General features: G+C 34.4%; 1 protein-coding gene across 6 annotated transcripts in view; it reads left to right on the top strand.

The window, feature by feature from the left end:
* Positions 1-23,881, top strand: part of TNRC6A (trinucleotide repeat containing adaptor 6A) — a 114,232-nt gene that overhangs the window by 76,500 nt on the left and 13,851 nt on the right. For 3 of the 6 annotated variants that reach the window (XM_031945595.1, XM_031945596.1, XM_031945597.1), the window contains 13 exons: positions 2,701-5,280; positions 8,814-8,990; positions 10,253-10,428; positions 11,716-11,796; positions 12,147-12,198; positions 13,794-13,936; positions 14,304-14,450; positions 14,616-14,753; positions 19,161-19,289; positions 19,395-19,472; positions 19,968-20,178; positions 20,780-20,812; positions 22,142-22,273. In XM_031945595.1, the coding sequence (XP_031801455.1) occupies positions 2,701-5,280; positions 8,814-8,990; positions 10,253-10,428; positions 11,716-11,796; positions 12,147-12,198; positions 13,794-13,936; positions 14,304-14,450; positions 14,616-14,753; positions 19,161-19,289; positions 19,395-19,472; positions 19,968-20,178; positions 20,780-20,812; positions 22,142-22,273 (4,077 nt within the window). The remainder of the gene's footprint in view (positions 1-2,700; positions 5,281-8,813; positions 8,991-10,252; positions 10,429-11,715; positions 11,797-12,146; positions 12,199-13,793; positions 13,937-14,303; positions 14,451-14,615; positions 14,754-19,160; positions 19,290-19,394; positions 19,473-19,967; positions 20,179-20,779; positions 20,813-22,141; positions 22,274-23,881) is intronic. The other 3 variants (XM_031945598.1, XM_031945594.1, XM_031945599.1) reach the window with 2 other exon arrangements.

The following is a 23,881-nucleotide window of genomic DNA, read 5'->3' on the forward strand; positions in this document are numbered from 1 at the left end:
TAAAAGCAGATTATATTTTTACTTGTTTAATCATTGTATAAATTTTGTGCTAATTATTTAACCCCATTTTCTGTGTCTCTAGATATATAATAAAGTAGATATTGAGTGCTACCAGCTAGGATTTTTTAGATTTGTGGACAAAAGACCTTAAATAAGATTAAAATTATAAATACTGTACTTATCTTCCTATATTGATAGTCTTCATAGAATATGCCATGTTTATCATATCAGAATACCATAAAGTTATATTGAATTTTTTTTCATCTTCTAACAGCAACCAAATAAAAATGCCACTTTGTGATAAAGGGGAGTAGTGATTCAGAGTAATTCTTCCTCAGGACAAGAGATACTTAATAGCTTGCCACTTAGGCTCATATATTCCTGAATTCTCACTTAAATACTATTAAGAGACTGCAATTTTGGTAGCTCCAAACTAATAGGAATGGAGGATTGCTTTGTTAGAAACTGAAGAATTTGCTGTTTTCTGCCCCTCTTAAAATTTTCTTGCCACTACCTAGCCAAGAAGAAGTGATTATCTTAGGAAATGCTTTCTTTTCTATTTAAGTTTGTCTGCCTACTTCTAGTGTGGAAGAATTTGAGAGAGAAGCAGCTGAAGATGGAGAGACCCGAGAGCCTCCCATAATTTTTCTTGATTCTGTTCTAGCCAGCCCAATATTTGGGATTGTTCCTTAAGCTTTTCTTGGTTAAATATTGCGTTCTAAATTATCTCAGTATCTTTGTAAAACTTGGTTTTTGAGAGGATCAGTTAAGATTTAAGGGGAAATTTGTCCACTAGAAATTCTGCTCTAAGAAATTTTGATGTGAGGTCTTAGTGCATGTCTGAAATTGATAACCCCAGAGTCTTATGACTTACTTAACTGTGCATTTCCCCAATCTAGTATTCAGCTTATACAAATTCTTCATTTAAAAGAATAATTTTCTCTCCATAAAACCATCTTACCCTTTTAAGCTCAAAAAACGCGGTCTTGGGAATAAGCAACCAGTAGCCATTTTTGATATATCTTTCTTAGTACATAAGAAGTATGAAATTTTTCTGTTCACAATCTGCTGAGATGTGGAAGGATGAAAGAAGGCACAGTAATTAAAGTTAATGGTGTGTAAGTGGGGGAGTGGAGGGTGTTGGTATACTGGAAAGTATAGATTGAAAACACAAGAATTTATAACAGTGTACTAATAATATATAGTACAGATAAATACAAAAGGAGTGAATGAAGGAAAAAAGCATTGTTGACTGGAATTATCAAAGAAATCTCTATGAAGAGTGTGCAAATAGACCTTGATAGATTTGATAGAATATGAATTAGGAGTGGGATGCATTACTGGAGGGTAAAATATTATAAGCAAGGCATTGATAGCTAGGTCAAGTTTTGATTTTTGAAAGGAAAAAAGAGAGGTTTTTAGGTTTAGGTTGCAATTGCTGTTAAATCGGTGAATAGGACCATATTATGAAATGTTGAATACATAGGTAAAGGAATTTGGACTTTATGTTATAAGCAATAAGTCCATTGTAAGTTCTTAAGCAGGACTGTGATTTGTCTAGACTGTTTTTGAATGATTAATTTGACATCACAATCTAAGATGCAATCAAACCTTGAAAAGAGGAAGATAATTGTGAAAGAGTGCTACTGATTTTGATGATTCATCAGTGAGCACTTGCACATTTTACTAAATACTAATAAATTATTCATTTACTACCTGATCAAAACATGTTACTGACATTTGGGGCTTAATAGCAAATCATTTCTGTAGAACTTCATTTTGCAAATAACTTTTCACTATAACAGTCATGCAAATACTGTAAATATTATCCCCAGTTTGCATATGAGTAAATTGAATTTGAGGTCAGTTCACTTCTCCAGAGTCACAGTGAATAAATATCATAGCCAATGTTTAAACCTAAGTCTCTCCTGATCCTTTGTACCAGTGCCTTTCCACAACACCATATTGCTGCTTTAAGCTCTTAGTGGGGTGGGGATGGTATGACATGCATTCCAAGTAGTTAGAAAATAGTAGCAGGCATTTATATATTGCCTTAAAGTGTTCAAAGCCCTTTGCATGTGTTATTATTGTCTCTTTTGAGCATATAACAACTTTTTAGGTAGTATGTATTACAGATGAGGAAACTTGAGGTCTTGAGCTCAAGATTTTTTTCAACTTAGATGAGATGACTAATGATTTTATAGTCTTATCAATCTGGTATCTAGTTCAACCTACATCTTAAATAAGAAAAGCCCCGTTTAAAAAGCTAACCCAACAGGTTGTCATTTAGCTTTTGCTTAAAGTCCTCCTTTGGAGGGGAGTGGGTTGCCCTTATTAAGTGTTCTAGAGTCACTACTAAAAGGAATTGATCTTCATAAAAGAAAAATAGCATTTTTGAATAAGATGGTGTTAACAGCAGTAGATATGTGGAAATAAGATTCCAGGTGTGTAGAATCAAATTATTTTCCAACTGCATAGCCATCTAGTTAAAACAATTTAAAAGAAGAGAATGAAAGGTGGTTGGTTTATTTTTTACTAATATCTCACACTATAGTGCTGCCAGATAACAAACTCATTACCAGATACTACTCATTTGCCTATTAGAGCAGAGGACCTAAGATTATATAGAATAAGTTGTCTTTGCTGTATCATTTAAGACTCCAAATATTTCATAAGCGTTTGCTTTTTCTTTTTTTCTAGATTTAAACCATAGTAATCTAGGATCTCATTATGAAAATTCTCACTGGGGACCAGTGTCTTCTAATAGTGACTCCAGCACAAACTGGGACAAAGTTATTGTAGAAGGCTCTGACAAAGAAGCATGGCCTTCTATCACTGACAGTGACCCAGAGTTGACTTCAGAATGTATGGACACTGACTCTGCCTCTAGCTCTGGATCAGAGAAGAACCTTTTGATAATGGCTTCAGGGAGTACAAGTGGTGAAAATGATGGAATTCGAAATGGCATTGGACACAGTTCTCAAAACAAATTTGTGGTGGGTAGCAACAGCAATAATGTGGGCAATGGAAGTAATAATGGACCATGGAATCTATCTCATGGAACCATAATAAGCACATGTCAAGTTTCTGTGGATGCTCCTGACAGCAAATCTGAAAGTAGCAACAATAGAATGAATGCTTGGGGCACCGTAAGTTCTTCATCAAATGGAGGGTTAAATCCAAGCACTTTGAATTCAAATAGCAACCATGGTGCCTGGCCTGTATTAGAGAACAATGGACATGCCCTAAAAGGGCCTGTAGGGAGTGGTAATTCTGGCACAAATATTCAGTGCAGTACCATAGGCCAGATGCCTAACAATCAGAGTATTAACTCTAAAATGGGTGGTTCTACCCATGATTCCTGGGGAAATCTTCAGGAAAATTGTGAATCTGAAGTAAATGGTACAAGGAAGGTTTCATTCAGTGGACAACCTCAGAACCTTAACACTGAAATGAATGGACCAAATAACACTACTAACTTTATGACCTCTAGTTTACCAAACGCTGTTGGTTCAGTGCAGATGGATGAACTGCCTAATAATACAGGGCATGGGGCCTGGCGTGTGAGCACAAGGAATCATTCTCAGATACAGGCCTCTTCGGTTACAAATGGCACTTCCATTTCTCATCTTAGCAATGGTGAGTCCAAAAATGGTGGCTCTTATGGTACTACATGGGGTGCCTATGGTTCTAATTATTCCGGAGAGAAATGTTCAGGCCCTAATGACCAAGCAAATGGTGACACTGTGAATGCAACTCTAATGCAGTCTGGCATAAATGGGTCTGTTGGCACTAACTTTCAAATGAATGGAAATAAAGGAGGAAGTTTATGGGAGTCAGAGATGGTGAATTCCCAGAATGTACCATGGGGAAGTGGAAATGGTGTGAATTCTGGAGGAAATCGAAGAGGATGGGGAAGCCCTGCACAAAACACTGGCACTAATGTATCCAATGGGGAATGGAATAAACTGCCTAGCAATCAGCATTCCAATGAAAGTATGAATGGAAATAGTAGGAAGTTTACAAATGGATGGAAACCTACTGAGGAAGATGATCAGAGTTCTGCTACATCTCAGATAAATGAGCAGAACAGCATTTGGGCCAAAACAACAGGTACTGGGGAAAGTGAAGGTAGTACAGAAAGCACTGGATGCCGTGAGGAGAGAGTGGTTGGGGAAGGACAGAGTAGAGAGAGAAGAAAAGTTGACCAGCATGCATTACTCCAAAGCATAGTAAACAGAACTGACTTAGATCCACGTGTCCTCTCCAATAAAGGTTGGGGAGAGACTCCAATCAAACAAAATACTGCCTGGGATACTGAAACATCACCTAGAGGTGAAAGAAAGACTGACAATGGGACAGAGGCCTGGGGACGCTCTTTGACACAAACTTCTAACTCTGGGGGTTGTGTTGATAAGACTAATAGTAATGATACCTCATCTGTATCTGGATGGGGAGATCCAAAGCCTACTACAAGGTGGGGAGATTCTAAAGGCTCAAGCAGCCAAGGGGGATGGGAAGATGATTCTGCTGCTACAGTAATGGTCAAGAGCAATCAATTGTGGGGAAATGGCAAAGAGGAGAAATCTACATGGAATGATGCACAAAAAATTAAACAAGGGTGGGGAGATGGACAAAAATCAAACCAAGGTTGGTCAGTTTCTGCCAGTGACAACTGGGGAGAAACATCAAGAAGCAACCATTGGGGTGAGACTAAGAAATCTAGCTCAGGAGGTAGTGACAGTGACAGGTCAGTATCCGGTTGGAATGAACCTGGTAAATCAAATTCTTTTACCTGGGGAAATAACAATATAAATCCAAATAATTCATCTAACTGGGATGAATCTGCAAAATCTAGTCAGTCCCAGGGATGGGGAGAACCTCCAAAATCTAATCAGTCTTCAGGTTGGGGGGATTCTTCAAAGCCAATCAACTCCCCAGACTGGAACAAACAAGATATTGGTGGGTCTTGGGGAGCACCACCTTCCACAAATAAGCCACCTGGTTCGGGTTGGCTCGGTGGACCAATACCAGCTCCCACAAAAGAAGAAGAACCTACTGGATGGGAGGAGCCATCCCCAGAATCAATACGCCGCAAAATGGAAATTGATGATGGAACTTCTGCTTGGGGAGATCCAAGCAAATATAACTACAAAAATGTGAATATGTGGAATAAAAATGTCCCAAATGGTGGCAGCCGTTCAGACCAGCAAGCACAGGTACATCAGCCGCTACCATCTTCAAGTGCCATGTCAAGCAAGGAGAGCAGTAGTGGTTCTGGTAAGTTATGATTTTATAGAGTAGAATTTTTTTTAGGAAGTACAATGTTATGAAATAACTTCAGATATTTATTAAAGTTGTTTACCTTGATAAACACAAGAGCTTTTTAAAAAAAAAATTTAGCCCAATAGGAATTCCAAAGTAGAATTTTAATGTCAAAATATTTGCCTGTATACCCTCAGAAAGGTAAGAAAAAAAAAGGCTTTCTTAATGGCTAGTGTTTGACAGCTAGCTATCTGAGCTGTGGTATAAAATCCATTTTCATCATTGAAGTAGATCACTTGAAAAAGTATAAAATGGAAAAAAAAATTCTTTTTTCTTCCAATAACTGTCTTAACTTTTTTTTTTTTGAGTAGTACCAATCCTTAGAAGTCATATCCATAAATATTTGAACCTCTGTTATGTGCTAGGTACTATGGTTGATGGATTTCTTTCTTTTAAAAAAAAAAAAAAGGTTCTTGTCATTAATGATTGCCCTGAGAGCTAAGCACTTCTATTATGAATTGGCTGATGTCTCCATTTTTGCTTTTATATAGACAAAGGTATGTTTTTATATTCAAAAGTCTAACTCGGCTATAATCTTCCTGACTGACTGTCCAGTTGAATATAACCAAATAAAACAAAAAAAATTTTTTACTCAGCTTCTATTTCTTCTAAAATCATTGAGGCTAAGGCTACTTGCTTCAAGTAGGAATCATAAGGATAAAAAGAAAGGTTGTGCACATATTAGAGAAGAGAAAAGAGTATGGTGATTTACCAGAAAATAAAAGGATGTGCTTAAGGGACAATGAATTTGTTGATTTGATTGGAACAGAAAAGTATATTAGTCCATATTGTGGAAGAGCTTGAATACCAAGTTAAAATATTTAGATTTGTTGTTTCTTAAAAATCTCCTCTAGGTTTCCATTACTTTCAAATAAGTCTGTCTCACAAGTAAGTCATTAGTGTAGTTCTTCAAAAAGCCATTATCTGTTTTTTGTGTTATTTATACTACTATTTTCTGACTTTAATGTAGGTTATTCACTGTTGATCTTGTTCTTATAAGACTAGAATTTTAACATTCACATTTCTTTTCAGAAAATGTGCTGCCAATAAATTGGAAACTTCTCGGGGTTAAATGTAATGCATTTTGGGGATTCCAAGTTTAGTTTTTAGAAGCCAAAATGCCCACTATTATAGGTAGAATACTTGTCTTATTTTTTTATACAAAGAGATGATGCTCCCCAATTAGTAATCATTTTGAGTTGCTTTTCCAGTAAAGTTCTGTTGAAGAGCTGAACTAGATGCCCCTTAAAATTGCCAGCATGAATTTTTATATTGGTTTGTGAAATTAAAGGTATAGTTCTTGACCATAGTATTAGAAATGTCCTGTGTTGAAAATGAACACTATTCTCTAACCATTTGGATTTTAGGTCATTAACTATCCTCCGCTACTTTGCCTTTTGACCTTGAACAAATTAACATTTCTGAACCTAAAGTTTGCTTATTTGTAAAATAGAGATAACATATCTTCTAAACTGTGCACCAGATTGTGATATCAAGTAAACTAGTATCTAAGAAAACACATTGAAAGCTATAATAAAGCTTTCTATAAATGTAAGTAGCCTTATCAATATGGGGTAATATGCTATAAGATGATTATAAATCATAAAATTTACTTGCTTATATCAGTTACAGAAGCAAAAGAGTGATCAAAATGGGGAAATGTTACTTCAACAAATACTTTTGGCATCAGACTGCCTTTATGTTAGCATCTTTGGTAACTGTATGTTTGTACATGTTGGTTTAAAAATCAGGAATCATTTGGAGTAAAAAACAGAATTTTTTCTCTGTGCTATAAAACGTATAAGTGAAATATTTGAGAAGAGAACTTGTGATGAACTTCCTTTCTCTCCTTGGATGATTTGCACTATTGTATAATTGGCCACAGATTTTTTTTTTTTTTTTTGTGGGAAGGACTGACAGAAAAGAAAAATACAAAATGATAACTAAAGGGATAGATCATCCAGTTAGATATTTAACATACAACATGAAAATATTGAAAAAATCAGGTTTATTTCATTCAAATATAAGATTAACTATACATAAATATTCTATCTTCAGGAAGACTTGAACGTGAATGTTTTTTATTGGCAACAAAGGAGATGATGCATTGTTTTTAAATTCAGTCGTAACCAGTAATCAATCACTATTTCAGGTGATATAAAAAGCCTACAGCAAAAAATGCTCAAAATTTAATGAAGACTGTTTAAATGATTTGGTGGTAGTTGATTTGGTTTTTGTTTTATTTTGTTTTGTTTTAGTGTCAGTGAACAGAATCTCATTGTTTCAGTTTTATGGAACTTCAAAAATTAAACGTGTTTTTAATCAAGAATTCTCATTATAGTAATTCTCAATAAGTGGTCATCCAGGAAGTTTTTACTGACACAAACACTGTTTGCCACTGCACTACTTCTAGCCATTGCTTCTTGTTTGTCCTTTGGAGTAAAGAACAGATTTAATCCCTCTTCTACATTATAGCTATTTAAATACTTGAAAACAACTATCATGTCCATGCTCTATTTATCCAGAAGAGTCCCAGTTTTTTTAACCAATTTCTTTTTTTTTAACTTCTGTTTACCTTTTCAGTTAACAGCCTTTTTTTTCTCTTCTTCCTACTTCCCTCACCAAATTGAGAAAAAAAAAGAAAAATTTATACCAAGTATGCATAATCAAGCAAAACCACTTCTCACATTGTCCATATCCAAAATGTGAATCACATCTCCTGTAACTTAAGCCCATCATCTTTGTCAAAAGTTGTATAACCTTCATTATCACTCCTCTGGGATTTGGGGTTGAATACTGCATTGATCAGAGTTATTAAGTTTCATAAATGCTTATTAATTTTATAATAATAAACATTTATAACTAAATATAAAAATAATAATTCATTCTCATTTTGTTCACTTCACACTCATTTCAAGTCTTCCTAAGTTTCTCTGTATTAATTGTTTCTTATATGACATTGTCTCAAGGCTGCGTTTCCTGATTGTTCTTCTGAGTACTCTACAAATTATAGATTTTAATTTTGGTGGAGGCTCTAGAATGCTCTAAGGCTTATTGTAATTAGCCAAATATAATCAACAGACAGGACCATCTGAAAGACTCCCTCTAGCCCGTGATCTGACTACACAGATGGCCGATTCAGAAATGATTCTTATATAAAAAACCAAGTCATATCTTGTTTGAACAAAATTAGGGTTTTTTTTTTTTTTATGTTTTTACTATATTTTAAGGATATACTAAATTCCTTAACAAACTGTCCCATCTTCACCTCAACTATTAATGCTTAAGTTAGTTATTTTCATTGTTTGCTTGCAAATGATTATCCAGAAGCACTGTAATCTTTCCCTCTGTGTTAATTCAGCTTATTGGTTTGTGTCATTGCATGTAAAGGAAAGATTAAGTAGCAATTTAAATATGCTAATAATCTACAAAGTATCTGTTTTGTTGAACTTTTTTAAGGAGTTAATGACTTTTCATAATTTTTAAAGGTTGGGGAGAACCATGGGGAGAACCTTCTACTCCGGCCACAACTGTAGATAATGGAACTTCAGCATGGGGTAAACCCATGGACACTGGTACTAACTGGGGGGAACCCATTACTGCTTCATCTAGCTCCTCCACATGGGGTACTGCTTCTGTTGGTCCACAGACTTCGAGTAAATCTGGTAAGTTTCAGGTAGTATCAACTATGGTATAGCATTCAAAGCAATTACTTAAAAAAAACTTTGCAGAACTTCCAAAATAGACTATGTTTATTTGAAATCAATTTCCTGATAATGTAATGTTTGTGATAACTGATGGCTTTTAAAATGTGTGATATGGTTAGACATTTGAATTTAAGCTGATCTATCTTTCATATCTATCTTTCAATTCCTAAATTATATTTTTAAAGTTATTACTGTTAATAATTTGCATGATACTTCTTACATCTATATTCATTACTAATAGCAACTAACTTATTAAGCAAAGTCCACTATCCATAGAATGAATTTTTCCTCAACTCTCGTATTCAAAGTCTGATGCTCTTTATAGCACAGACTTAGCAGTACATTTCTAGACCAAATTGGATTTCAGGGGAGTATATGGAAAATTCTAAAAGTTCAGGCCTATTCCACAGGTAGAGCCAAATTTCCATTTAGAAAAGAACTTCATGTTTTTTTAGCCCACGTATCCATATAAATTCTAATTTATTAAGTCATTTTTCTGATTGTATCTAATTGAAAACAGTACCACAGTTGTTTGACCTAATTATAAAATTAATGTCCACTGAATACTTTACTCTGTTGGGAGTAATCTTAGCTTCCTAAAGGTTATGGCACTGTAGTACTTCCTTTATAGATTTGTCTAAATAGGAACTGCTTTCAGCATAGAAATGGTTACAATATATGTCTATACCATAAGGACCAGCCTGGCTAAAATCAGAAAGGTTTATTACCAAAATAATGAATTTTTAAACCACATTTACTTTCCCAGACTATCTTAATATGTTGTGGAAGGAAGTAGTATCCATACCAGTAATCTCAAAGATCAAGGATTTAGGCAAATAAATATTCAAACCATCATTGAAGTTTAAAAAAAAATTTTTTTTAAGGGAATCTGTTCAATTATATTTTTAATCCCCTTTATACTCTATTATGAATACTAATAGAACAAATTTTGTTGTGTTCAATTTTTCTATAACCTCTAAAATAGAGCAGCATCAAAGAAATCCATTGTGTTTTTTTCTTTTTTAAGTTTATTTTTGTCAGAAAAGTTGAATTGTAGAAAATGATAAATTCCAACGAGGTAAATTTGGACATAAAATGGATATAAAATTTGTATCACTATTTAAGTTAAACTTTTTTCCTAGAAAGCATTAGCTATGATTGTAAAATTGTTTATCATTGAAAATTATCCTCTGTTCTATCTAAATAAAATTTACAAATAGGGCCCAAATCTATGCAAGATGGTTGGTGTGGAGATGATATGCCTTTGACTGGAAATCGATCCACCGCCTGGGAAGAGGAGGAAGATGTTGAAATTGGAATGTGGAATAGTAATTCATCCCAAGAAGTTAACCCATCTTTAAACTGGCCACCATATATAAAGAAAATGTCATCAAAGGTGAATATTTGAAGGGGGACAGTATCATATATTTTCAAGTCCAGAAATATTTACCTAAAACATTATGTTTGGCCTTTTATGTTAATCATAAAGACAATTAGTATTTCATTATTAAGGATCTAAAAACCCAAAAAACTTGTAGATTACCTAGGCAGTTGATTTGTCTATATTCTACTTCAAAGTATTTACCATCTGGCAGGCATATTAAAGTTAAGTTTCTAAAGACAGCATGGTATAGTGGGAAGAGAATTGGTGTTAGAGATAGAAGAGCTGAATAAAAGTCCTATCTCTGCCTTTATTAACCATATAACCTTAAGCATGTAACTCAGTTTCAGTTACTTCATTAGTTAAATAAAGATACTTGTATTGTTTAAATTACAAAATTATAAAGATCAAATTTGATGTGTGTGTAAAACTTTTATTACCATGGCATTCTTATATCAAATCCAAGCTGATATTAGCTATTACATACCATTCTGTTAAAACCATTTTGAGAAGGCAGAAAGATTAATATATTGCTTAAAATGCGGATTAGGAAAGATAGTTTTTTTTAAGATATATTTTTATATATAGCAAATACTACACATGGAATTAAGAAGTATTAAGTTCTTTTGTGTATCTAATTTATATTTTAATATATTTAACATCTACTGGTCATCCTGCCATATGGGGGAGGGGGTAAGAGGTGAAAATTTGGAACAAGAGGTTTGGCAATTGTTAATACTGTAAAGTTACCCATACATATAACCTGTAAATAAAAGGCTATTAAATAAAAAAAAAAAAAAAGAAAGAGAGAAAAAAAAGAAGTACTAAGTTCACATTCCGCTTCTGATAAGATAGATATGAGTCTTTTTCTTTGTGTTTAAAAAAGGAGATAGTGAGGCTATGGGTCTGTTATTCACTTTAGGCTTGTATGGTTGGTGTGTAATATGCCCCCAATTATAGCACCAATTCTGTGTTAAAATAAGATCCATTGAAGTGACACTTTACAATAATGCACCATGGTGAAAATGGAATCTGCCTAGAGATGCTTTCATACCAAGATTAACCAAAATAAAAATAAATTAATGGAATAAGGGGGGAGGAAAAGTATCTTGAAAATTAATGTTTCCATGCTTTCTTTAAATAATAGAAGGTGAGCCCTTGAGAAAAAGAACTGTTTTGTTTTTTGTTTGTATCCCTAGAACTTTATACTATGGTTATGTATATTTGTACATAATAAGCACTTTAATATTTTTTATTAACATTTTCATTCATTTTCATTATTCTGATTTTTCTTTCCAAAAGGGAGCAATGAAAGGTGGAAATAAACAAGATGAAGCCTGGATAAATCCATTCGTTAAGCAGTTCTCAAATTTAAGTTTTTCGGTATGTATGAATTTCTGATAACAACCACCTGTTAAATGATGATAAGTAAAGTATTATCTAATTTTGAAATTAACTTGAATCTCTAGCATAGTGGTTGATGATTAAATGTTTTCCAGTCTTAAAAATTCTCATGATGACTGAAGTTGCTTTCAGGTCTTTGCGGCTAAATGCCATATATATCATCATCAATTAAGTTCTAGTTTTTCTTAGAGATGCTATTATTTTCTTTACAAAATGGAAAAAATGGAACTGTATGATTTATGTTAATGAAATATTGTAAAAATTCATATAATGTTTGGGTTTTACTTAAATCATGAACTTGAAATCTACTATGTTTTTAATTGTTTCAGAGAGAATCACCAGAAGAAACTCTACCGAGCAATAAGATGGACCTATCTGGAGGTAGGAATGAGAAAAAATTAAATAGTTTTATAGCAAATGAAATAATTTGTAAAGTGCCAGGCACATAATAGAAGATAATAAATGTTTCTTTTCTCCCTTCCTCATAATTCTAGATGCATTATCTAATATCTGCTTGAGCTTTATACCATTGTTCTTGTCATCTATGTTATAGGAATTCTTTATGGGTGAGACTGCTTTTAAATGAATTCCTAAAATAAATAATCCCTCCTGGAAAGATTATGATAAAACTAACAGCATAAATTCTTCCTACCAGTTATTTTATAGTGAAGTTTTTCTTACTCCTTACATCAGAAAATCCAAGCAAAATTAGAATTAAAACTTTTCCAAACAAAAATTAGATATATTCCTGCTTCATGCAATAGTCAGTTATTTTTGTATTAATTTTGTTGTTGTTGTTGTTGTTGTTGAAAAATTGCCTATGTTATAGTAACAGTGGAATAGGGCACATTAATTAAAATTCAGAAGTAAAACTTAGACTATACCATTCTGCACGGTTTAAAACGGCTTATAATCATATTGGTGGGATTTGAAAGAGTAAGGAATAATTAACATAAAAGGAGAGGACATTAATTTATTTAAAGCAAAATAATAAAATTAGGTCAGAGTTCTGCATTAAGTCAAAAGATGTGTTCGCCATTCAAAGCCTGAGGTATCTAAGTCCACATTGCTATCCAGACAAACAGAATTCATTGTTCTGATATAATATATCAATATATAATATATACAATATACCTGAGTATAAAGATTGAGTAATCAAACTAGAAGTGAGATAAGAGAGAAAACAAAATTCAAAAATGGAGTATTTGACAATGACTATATGGAAACAGAAAATTAGCATGTGATTGTGAATCCTACAATAGAGTTTGGTTTCTTGCTATCCTGTTTTTAGCAACTTTTGATAATATAAGGCCACATGAAAGTAGTTAATGTTTTGTGCTACTTCCTGTCAGGATTCTACAAGTGTAAAAGCTCTAGGTGTTCAATGAGACCTCAAAATCCATCCAAAAAAAAGAAACAAAGCACTCTTGGATCATTCATTTGCAAGCTTATTGCTTTGACTCTATACAAGTAGTTTCTAACTTTGTTCTCTCAAACTCTAGTTTAGCATTTTCAACCTCCTTCTTAATACTTTAACTAGCACTTCACACTTTAAATTTCTATAATTAAACTTCTTGTCATCTACCCTGTTTACTTTTTTCTTTAAGCACCTTCCCAGTTGCTGCTTCACATTTGAAATCTCCAATCTAGCCATCAATAAACATTTATTATGTGCCTACTCTTTTCAATATTGGTGTATTTGTTGGTCACATAAAAACAAATCCATCATAAACATTAATTACATATAACACCTTCATACTATAATGAGAGTCTGGGAATATCACTTCTGCTCAAGAATTATACCAGTTTTCTAATATTCATAGATCAATGAAAAAACTTATACTTTCTCATTTCGTACTTAAGACAGAAGTTGTTTTAATTTGAAAAGAGTATACCTTCTGCTATCTCTTATGAAATTACTGGCTCTTTTGGCCATTCTAGTCAAATTTCATAGTCTTATCTTAAATGTCTTATAGGAATGTTACAGGACAAACGAATGGAGATTGATAAGCATAGCCTAAACATTGGCGATTACAATCGAGTCGTAGGGAAAGGCCCTGGTTCTCGTCCTCAGATTTCCAAAGAGTCTTCCATGGATCGCAGTCCTTATTTTGATAAGGTAAGAAATTGCTTTTCTTTTTTAAATAAATAGATTGACTTTAACGTTTTCACATTAACATTATATGTGAAATTCTGTAAGTCTTATGCCAAAATATATCATTCTCATGAAACATCTGTACTCCATTATCCTTTTAATACATTTGCTTGTCATAGAAATTAAATCTATGCCTTCCTGTTAATCCATATAAAATATTTTTTGTTTTTGCTTGCCTTAGAAATAAGACTAATCTGATGTCTTCTGTTTTCTACCTGTTTCCTGTTGATGCTGGAATTTCATGTGACTTCTCTTCTGTTCCTGGCAATGATTTCTCCCTTCTACTTGCTTGCTTGGCTGGTGTTGCACATCTTTCTGTCTGTCCAATCAGGATGGCATTGTAGCAGACGAGTCCCAAAACATGCAGTTTATGTCCAATCAAAACATGAAGCTTCCCCCTTCAAATAGTGCACTACCTAACCAAGCCCTTGGCTCCATAGCGGGGCTGGGTATGCAAAACTTGAATTCTGTTAGACAGGTGAGTGCTTAATCTGTACATATTTTAGGTATTTTCAATGAAGTAATCTAGTCACTGGGAACACTTATCTTGAGCTTTTGTGTTAAAATCAATAGTATCGAAGTATCTTTCTGTGGCAAGGCAATGGAGTGTTTCTTGCTAAATAGTTCCAACTTCTTTTTATAGAATGGCAATCCCAGTATGTTTGGTGTTGGTAACACAGCAGCACAACCCCGGGGCATGCAGCAGCCTCCAGCACAACCTCTCAATTCATCTCAGCCTCATCTCCGTGCTCAAGTGCCTCCTCCATTACTATCCCCTCAGGTAAATTCACCTCACTTGTTATATGTGCTTCTTATAAAGCTTACTTCATATATCTTAGTTACTTTAATATACATCGCGTGTTTTAATTACTTAGAACTTTAAGCTAAAAGGAAACCTTGCTGGTGTAACATTGCTAAATGTTATAACTCAAATCTTTGAGTTATATCCAGGGTCAAGTTATCCAAAATTATGAGAGACATAGAGAAGCAGGGTGTAAAGCTTTCAAATGTAGCATACACTTAAGAAATTTTTAATTGAATTGATAAGAAATACAAATAAGCTAAAAAATTTGGAGGTAAAATGGAAGGAATTTCTTCAACTCAGCACCTTAAGTCTGATAGAATAGTACCTGCAAAGTGTTGCAGTGATTCAGAGAAAGGATAATTTTTGCTTAGAAAGGCCTAAGAAGGCTCCCTGAAAGAGATAGTATGGGAGCCAGGTCTTGAAGGATTTGTAGAACTTAGATCAGTATAGAGAAGAGGATGTAGGTGGAGGGGAGGGGAAGAACATTGCAAACAAAAATGACACCAGCATGTTTAAAAACAGCAGCAAAAAAGTCATTCACAGAATAGTAATCTTTTTAAAGGCATTTATTTATTTTTGTATGCATTGATAATCTGCCCCAAACATACTAGGCCATTTCCCTTTTCAAAAAATGAACAACAGTAACAAAAATAAAAGTCTTGTCATTAACATACATAGTTCATCAAAAATTCTCACATTGAAAAGACATTCTGTGCAAAGATAGCTATACTGCATATTCCCAGAATAACAAAAGTCAGTTTGGGGGGGAGAGGGGGAGGAGAATAGATTGAAGCCAGATTGTAGCGACTCTTGAATGTCATGCAGAAAGGTACAAACATTACTTAATAAAGTACTTAATAAAACCTCTTGGAAACATGTATACCGAGCACTGGGCTAAATGCTAGAGATACAAACAGAAAAGCATACAATCTTGGCTTTCCAGGTAGCTCATATTCTAAGGGAAGAAGGAACATGTTAGGCTGAGCAAGTGAGATGAAACAGTCTTCTGATGTTAGTGTGCACAGACAAAGCAGATGGTAATGCCTCTTGATCATCATTTCTAGTGATAAGGAGGTTTCTTACGTCTAACCAGTTGAATGTGCCAAGGACTTGGGTGGAAAGAGCTTTATTTCCTGGATTTAACTGTGACTCTAGCATGTGCAGGGGGCACGTGCCAGGCTACAACTCTGCAGGGTGTGCTTCTCAGCATAGTGGTTACAGACACTGACTGGAAGCACACCATTTCCAAGTTTCTTGAGTTCAGAGTCCTGGGCTCTTTCTGTCAGGGTTCAAGGGGAAATGGTGGCTAAAACAGTGTTAGTAGTGACAGATTTGGTTTCAGCTAGGTTGGTTTGCCTGTTTATCCAATGAGTGACTGGAAATGGGTAAGCAGTTGGGGAAGACGATTAGCCCTTTTTTCACAGGAGTTGCTTCTTTGGATGATGGGGTAGGCTAGGCTGGAAGTAGGAACATTGGGGCAAAGGTGGGAGTCAGTGCTGCCACTGCCAGGGTTCTTGTGCTCGTTTGTCTTTTGATGGTATTTGGTCAGCATTTGTTGCTGATGGTGATAAGAAAGGCTGGCCCCATATCCAAAATGATTTATTTCTCCCATCAATGGCTATGGTAACTGACTGGATACTGGTTTGGTGATTTGAGAGACACTGCTATTCTCAGGCCTCTTGAGTTTTCTGGACTCTGAGTTATCTCCTATATGAGGTAATATGGTACTTTTGATCCAAGTCATTGTGGTGGTTTGATTTGCCACTTTCTGTCTTTTCTTCAGAGAGTAATTAGAATGCTTTTAGAAAAATTACTTTTATAACAATGTATATGATAGATTAGAAGAGTTCCAGGATTGGAGACATTTGGGATTTATTAGAAAACTCTTTCATTATTCTTTGCAAAAAGTTGAGAGAAAGTGGCAGATACAAAAATGTCCTTGGACTTAACAACTGAAGGGATTCCAAAGAAGAAGGAAGAACCCAAGAGAAGACCAAGCTCTATAAAAACATAACTGCACCATTGACAGAAGAAGAAAAGACTTTAAAGGAATAGTAATGATTTTTGTTTGGGACATTTAGTCTGAAGTATCAGTAAGTCATTTAGGTGGCAGTGCAGGTCTAATGTTAGGTGAGAAGCATTAACTGGCTGTCTAAATTTGTAAGAGATCTACATAGAGAAAGAAAGGAAGAAGATTAAGAACTGGACAGTGGAGAATGCAAAATTAGGGTGGAGAAAGAGGTAACTAGTCAAGAAGTAACTCAAAAAATAGAGTAGAAGAAAGCCAAACTAGATTAAAATGTAATTGAAAAATGTTTACCAAAATAAATAAAAATAGTACAACAAAGATGATTTTTTAATTTATGGTTTTCTAAGCTAATTTCAGCCTTCAAAGTTCCTTTTCTATTTAGGCATGATACAGTTGGGCAAGAACTGAGAATAAACAGTATGTCAGAAGTCAATTAGAAAAGATTTTTAGGAAGAAAGTACTATTTTATGGCAATTGCAGCAAAAAAGGAAAAGGAGAAAGAACCATTTTATTTGATTTTTAGGAAATTATTGGTCACCTTCAAAAAAAAATAGGTTCAATGGAGACAAAAATGATTCTGGGGAGTTGAAAAACTAATGTGTAGTGTAAAAAAAAAAATGGAAGACAATAAAGATAAGGTGGTTTTTTTTTTTTTTTTTAAGTTTTGTATTTAGGATGTGAAGATTAGAATGTGCTTTTATTAAAGTGCAAGAAGCCAGTAAAATAAGAAAAGTTTGAAATTTTAAGAGTATAGGAGATAAATAATTGAAAGCACAATGCCCTATAAGATGTAAAATGAGATAATAGAAAGGATATATGGATGAGTTAGCTCTGAGCAAAAGGCATGTTATTTCCTCTGGTGCAAGAGTAAAGGAGAAGACAAATACAATTATAGGGGGAAAAAATAGAAAGGATTTCTGAACAGGAAATAATGTTTAATGGGAAAGAATATTAGATTTGCAGTCAGAACATGGTTTTATATCAACAGTTCTGCTGCTTATATGTGAGATTTGCAAATACCCAGCCCCAGCATCCAAATGTTGACCCTCTTTAGAGTTGTTTCTTGATCTGTATAATGCGGGGTTTCCTAGAAGACTCTAGGCCCTTCCAATTCCAAATCTATGATCTATGAACATTCAAGAAACCAGTTAAAGTTAATGCAAATTTATCTTGAGATCAGTCCATTTGGTGAGTTTTTTATTGGGTTTTTTTTTGTTTTGTTTTGTTTTTTCATCTTCTTTCTTTCTTTCACTTTTTCTTTTTGGGACCATGGAACAAGTCTTGACAATTAAATGTTAGTACAAGCACATTTAGACATGGATTTCTTTTGAGCCAGTTAGGAAGGAAAGGAAAGTCATAAGTAGATAGACTGAATGAGAAAACAAAAGTGAGCCAAAGGGATGTTTCATATAGGGTAAAAACTAGATTAAATGGATCTATAAAAGTTAAAGGAAAGGTAGGAAATGAAGAGAACTTTCATTTCAGACCTTAGAGATTACAGTATTAAGTGTGATTTACAGGGATTGGACTAGGAAAGAGTACTAAGCTGGGTGCTAAAATCCTCCCCCCAAAAAACAAAAAAGACTAAGAAACCCATAAGCAAATGCACTAAATGAAAAGGAAAATGTAATATGTGAATTATATGGGCTTCCAGAAGAAATCGAAGATAAATCTCTAAGCAGACGTAGAGGGAGCAAGAAGTTTGCCAACTCTTTATCTTTATCCCCATAATTGCAAAAATGGGATAAGGAGTGTCCACATTGAAGGGGAAATTGTGTCATCCAGGAACACCAGAGTACACTTTAAGCAAGGACCTGAAAGGAATGCTTATTGGGGGGGGAGAAAAGGTTGGGGGGAGAAAGAATGAAAAGTGAAAGAGTCTGTGCTCACTTAAAAAAATGTATTCCAGTGAGCATGATGATGGAAGGTGTTAGTAGCATAGTGTATAGGGCTGGCATGAGCCTAGGAATCATAAGGATGACTTTTTGAAAGATGTCAGGGGAGTGAGGTTTGTACCCACAGAAATTATGAAGAACAGAAATGAAATAGCTAAAATAATGGAAGGTAAGTTTTACATTAACAATAAATATAGAGAAAGGTGAAGGTGTAGTAAGTAAGGACAGCTAAGTAGTTAAAAAGAGTGTTTCAGATAAGCTAATTTGAAATGGAATTCCTGTGTTTTACTATGTTAGTCTGACTCTCACAAACTCACCTTCCTAAGTACTAGGCTGGACTTAATGGAATAATCAATTTCATGTAATGGTATTAAGGCAAGCCAGTGGAAGAGGCTAGATGCTAAACTGAATCTCTGGATTGGAAAATACCTTTAATTCATTAGTTTGATCTTTTTTTAGGTTCCAGTCTCATTACTGAAGTATGCACCAAACAGCGGTGGCCTGAGTCCACTCTTTGGCCCTCAACAGGTAGCCATGTTGAGCCAGCTATCCCAATTAAACCAGCTTTCTCAGATTTCCCAGTTACAAGTAAGTGAAATAATAGCCACTGCAAATTTGCCAAATTTGTTCATTTTTAAAGCATTTGAAAATATTTCTTTAAACATAATGTGAAACATTTTTTCTTATCTCAAGCGATTGTTGACCCAGCAGCAAAAGGTGCAGAATCAGAGAAGCATGCCTTCTGGTGGTCGACAGCAGCAAGAGCAGCAGGTATTTATCTTTTTTTTTTTTTTTTTAAACTGAGGCAATTGGGGTTAAGTGACTTGCAGAAGGTCACATAACTAAGAAGTGTTTGGGTGTCTTGAGACCAGATTTGAACTAAGTCCTCCTGACTTCAGGACTGGTGCTCTATTCACTGCACCACCTCACTAACCCTGAGCAATAGGTATTTATTATCCTGAATAGTTTCTCTTCAGTATTAAACTATTCCTAATTCTAAGTAAACTTATGTCATATCTCAGTCAAATAAGATAGTCCAAATGTTTTAATGGTAGTAGAATTTCATAATTCTACTGCTAAGTACTAAAACCCTAGCCTTTCCTACAAATTTCATTGCTGGTACACTCTGATACAATTCCCTTGAGTAGGAGCATGCATTTAGTAAGGAAAGATTAATATGTAATTCTTCCTAAAGACTCTTCCCCCCCACATACACACACATACCCCATGTAAGCTTACTAATCTTTTTTTATTTATTATTATAAGGGTCGACCTCTTAGTATGCAGCAGCAGATGATGCAACAATCTCGTCAGCTTGATCCAAACCTGTTGATGAAGCAGCAAACTCCACCATCTCAACCACAGTCGCTCCATCAGCCTGCCATGAAATCTTTTCTTGAGAATGTCATGCCCCACACTACACCTGAACTGCAAAAAGGGCCATCACCAATAAATGCTTTCAGCAACTTCCCTATAGGTGAGTTTTCCTTCTTACTCCAGTATAGTTAGTTGATGTATAACTTCCTCACTTATCATTACCTGGATTTTCTTTTTCTCGGGAACAACATTGTCTATAATCTTTTCAGTCCTTTTATTAAGAACATCCCTAGTGCTTTACTAGGTTCATCTCATTACTATTGAGAAAAGAAATTCTCCAACCATTTAGTTTCAGTAGGTGAAATTCTTTGTTTCTGCTCGAAATACTTTAGAAACAATTTTAAATTTTAAGGTTAATGATCCTCTAATACTTTTTTTCTTAGTAAAATGCAGATTATATGATTAATTGTAATATTAACTGCGTGGAACTGAAATTAGAATCTTGGAAACACTGTATCAGAGACAGTAGTACTCCATTGAAAAAATAGTAGGAAAAGATGATTTTTATAATATTTAATTCTTCACATTAAATTATTTAGGAAATTGTTGTATATGTTAATAAATTTTAGCTAGTTAGTCAGGATGATATTTTAGGCAGCGTTGTAAATGAGAAAATTGGGATGGGTGGATGGAAGGGAATGCCATTATCAAATGCAATAGCCTTTCTGTCTTTTTTCTCCCCCTTTTTCCTGTGTCTCTAGGCTTTTATCCAATTTCCCCAGTGGAAAGTCCAGGCTTGTATATTTTCTCCTTTTTTTAGGTCCCTTTTAATATTGCTCCCTTTACATTCCCTTTTGTGCTCTCATTTTGCTTTTTCCCTGTATTCCTTGATGTTTAACTTCTGGCGTGGGTTTGTTCCTATCCCAGTTTTGTTACTGAGAACATATTCCATGGTGTAGCTTGAGGGAGGTTTCTGACAATCCTCAATTTAAACAATACTAAAATAGAGCTGCCATACTTGGGATTATTAGAGATGTCATACATACTTGCCCAAAGCAAATAATTCATTTCATTGAACAACTTCAAGAAATAATGCTGTTCCAGTGGCAGATGAGCACCCACTGAAAGGACAGTATATGAAAGTTTACAAGATAGTATAACTTGCACTATTAGCAACAGATATTTCCTACCTGCCACTACTATAAAGTATTAACATTCTTCTCCAGTTTTATAGTTCAATGGAATAATAAGGCTTTGTTTGAAATTTTACTTTGACCTTTGAAATTTTATGCTGTAACTGTCTTTTCTGGAGAGACCTTTTTTCTATCTATATGGAAAATTTTTTCTACCTGGCCAAAGAAGCCTTCCTAACACTTATATAAACACCAGAATTTTCATATGAACATCAAACCTAATTATGTTTGGGAACATATATTATCACTAGCTGGAAAAAATGGTGAATTTAAAATACAACAGGAATAATATACTAATTTTTAAATGATTCTATAATCCAACCCAGTAGACAACATGAAAATGTTACTTTTGGGTGCAACAATATATAATAAGATGAAAAGTACCTGAAAAATTTTATCTAAGATAAGCATTATGTAAAAAGCTTGGTAATTTACTTTGTAAAGCAAGCAAACTAAAAAAGTTCTAGTTTACCAAAAATCAGAAACATTCATAGGAAGAAATAAAGATTTCTTAGATATTAAGTATAATTAAAACATTAAAATTGTTGATGAACACATAGCTAAGTGAGGTGGTTAGAAACCTTTTGCATTGGACTGGAAATTAGTTTAGTTATATATGTTCATTTGGGCTTTTTTTCCCTTCTTCTCTTTCCCCCTCTTTTGGGTAACTGGTCTTTCTTATAACTCTTCTGGCATTTTTGCATGACTTTAGCCGAGAGCCCAATCTGTTTGCACTGACTGCCTTGCTTATGTCTAGTTATGTTGGCTGTGCCATAACATTTGAAAAGCAACATATTTATGGAAAATTAAGAACAATTAAAAGCATGAAATTAATTAAATAAGCTTTAAAAAAAAAAAAGATTAGCATGTTTTTCTTCTGTTACCCTAAATTTTGTAAGTTAAATCTTTTTTTTTTTTTAATTATCTTAGGCTTGAACTCAAACTTGAATGTAAACATGGATATGAACAGTATTAAAGAGCCACAGTCAAGACTGAGGAAATGGACTACAGTGGACAGCATTTCTGTGAACACATCATTGGATCAAAATTCCAGCAAACATGGTATAAAATATATTGTTGCTTTTCAACTTAATGATATTATTCTGTTGTTACTTCAGGCCAAATTCTTTCAAATTTATCCCATTCATTCTTTCAAAATATTGCATTTCTAATTATGTCACCACCCAACCAAAAGCACTGGGTCTTTCTTCATAAAAATGATTGCAAAACTAAATAGACCAAATACTGACAAGTGCACATAGCATTATAGTCATTACAATTGCCTTGCTCAGTTTCATTTTAGTATCTACCTTTGAATCCCTATAGTTATATACATTATTTTTCTTTTTCTGCTTTCTGTAATCTGTGTCAGTTCATTCAATGTTTTTCCATTGGTTCCCTGAATTCTTCATATTTATCATTAGTTACATCACAATTATATTTATTCTTCCTTTTTTCTGGGTTTTTGCTACCACCTACTTTCTCTCTGGCTGTCTTAACTTTCGTCAGTCAGTCAGTAAACATTTTATTAAGCATGTACCATATGGCAGCCATTGTGCTAAGCACTGGGAATACCAAAAATAAAGAAAACAAAACAAAACCAGTCTTTGCTCTGTGCAGTCTAATTAGGGAGACCACATGCAAACAATTATGTATAAACAAGCTATATATAGGATATATAAATGATAACTTTTAGAGGGACTGAGAAAATCTTACTGCAGAAGGTAGAATTTTAGCTGGGCCTTGGAAGTCAGAAATTAGAGACAAGATATAATAGAATTGCATTTATGAGGGACAACCATTGAAAATGCCATAATTGGGAAATGGAGTATCCTACCCGAGAATTTTTTTCTGAGAAGGCCAATGTCAGTGGATCATAGAATACATGTATGAGGTGGGGAGGAGAAGGAACGTGTAAAAAGATTGGAAAGCTTATAAAAGGCTTTGAATGGCAAACTGAGAGTTTCACATTTGATCCTGGAGATGATAATAAGCCACTGGAATTTATTGAGTAGGTGAGTGGGCTGTGACATGGTAAGACTTGAATTTTAGTACAGTCATTTTGATAGCTAAGTGGAGTGGAACAAGACTTGTGACAGGGAAACCAAGCAACCCTTGCCCCTCTCAAAGTTCCCCACTACTGTTGAGGATACTACTGTCTTTCCCAGTTCCCCAGACATGCAACTCTTATATCATCCTTGACTCCTCATTCTCTCATCCATCATTTCTAATTTGCTGCTGCCTCGGCTTATCAATTTTACCTTTATAAAATATTTTGAATATAACCCTTTCTTTCCTCTGATACTGCCACATCCTTATGGTATCTTCAGGTCCTTACTTCCTAGTGTTCAGACTATTACCACAGTCTGTTGGTTGGTACTCCTGTTTCATTAGTATTGAGATGATACTGGAATCCATGGGAGCTGATGAGATCAATTGAAATTGTTTGGAAGAAGAAAGGAGAGTCCAAGACAGAGTCCTGTGGTATACCCACAGTTACTGGATATGGCCTGGATAAAGATCGAGCAAAAGAGATAAAGGAGGGGTTCAGAAAAATAGGAGGACAACCAGGAGAAAATGGTATCATGAAACCTCACAAAAGAATAGTGGGTCAGGAAGTGGGTCACAAGCATCAGAAAGGTAAAAAAGGGTGACAGTTGAGAAAAGGCC

This window comes from Sarcophilus harrisii, chromosome 1, assembly GCF_902635505.1.
Source record: "Sarcophilus harrisii chromosome 1, mSarHar1.11, whole genome shotgun sequence".
NCBI classification, from domain to species: Eukaryota; Metazoa; Chordata; class Mammalia; order Dasyuromorphia; family Dasyuridae; genus Sarcophilus; species Sarcophilus harrisii.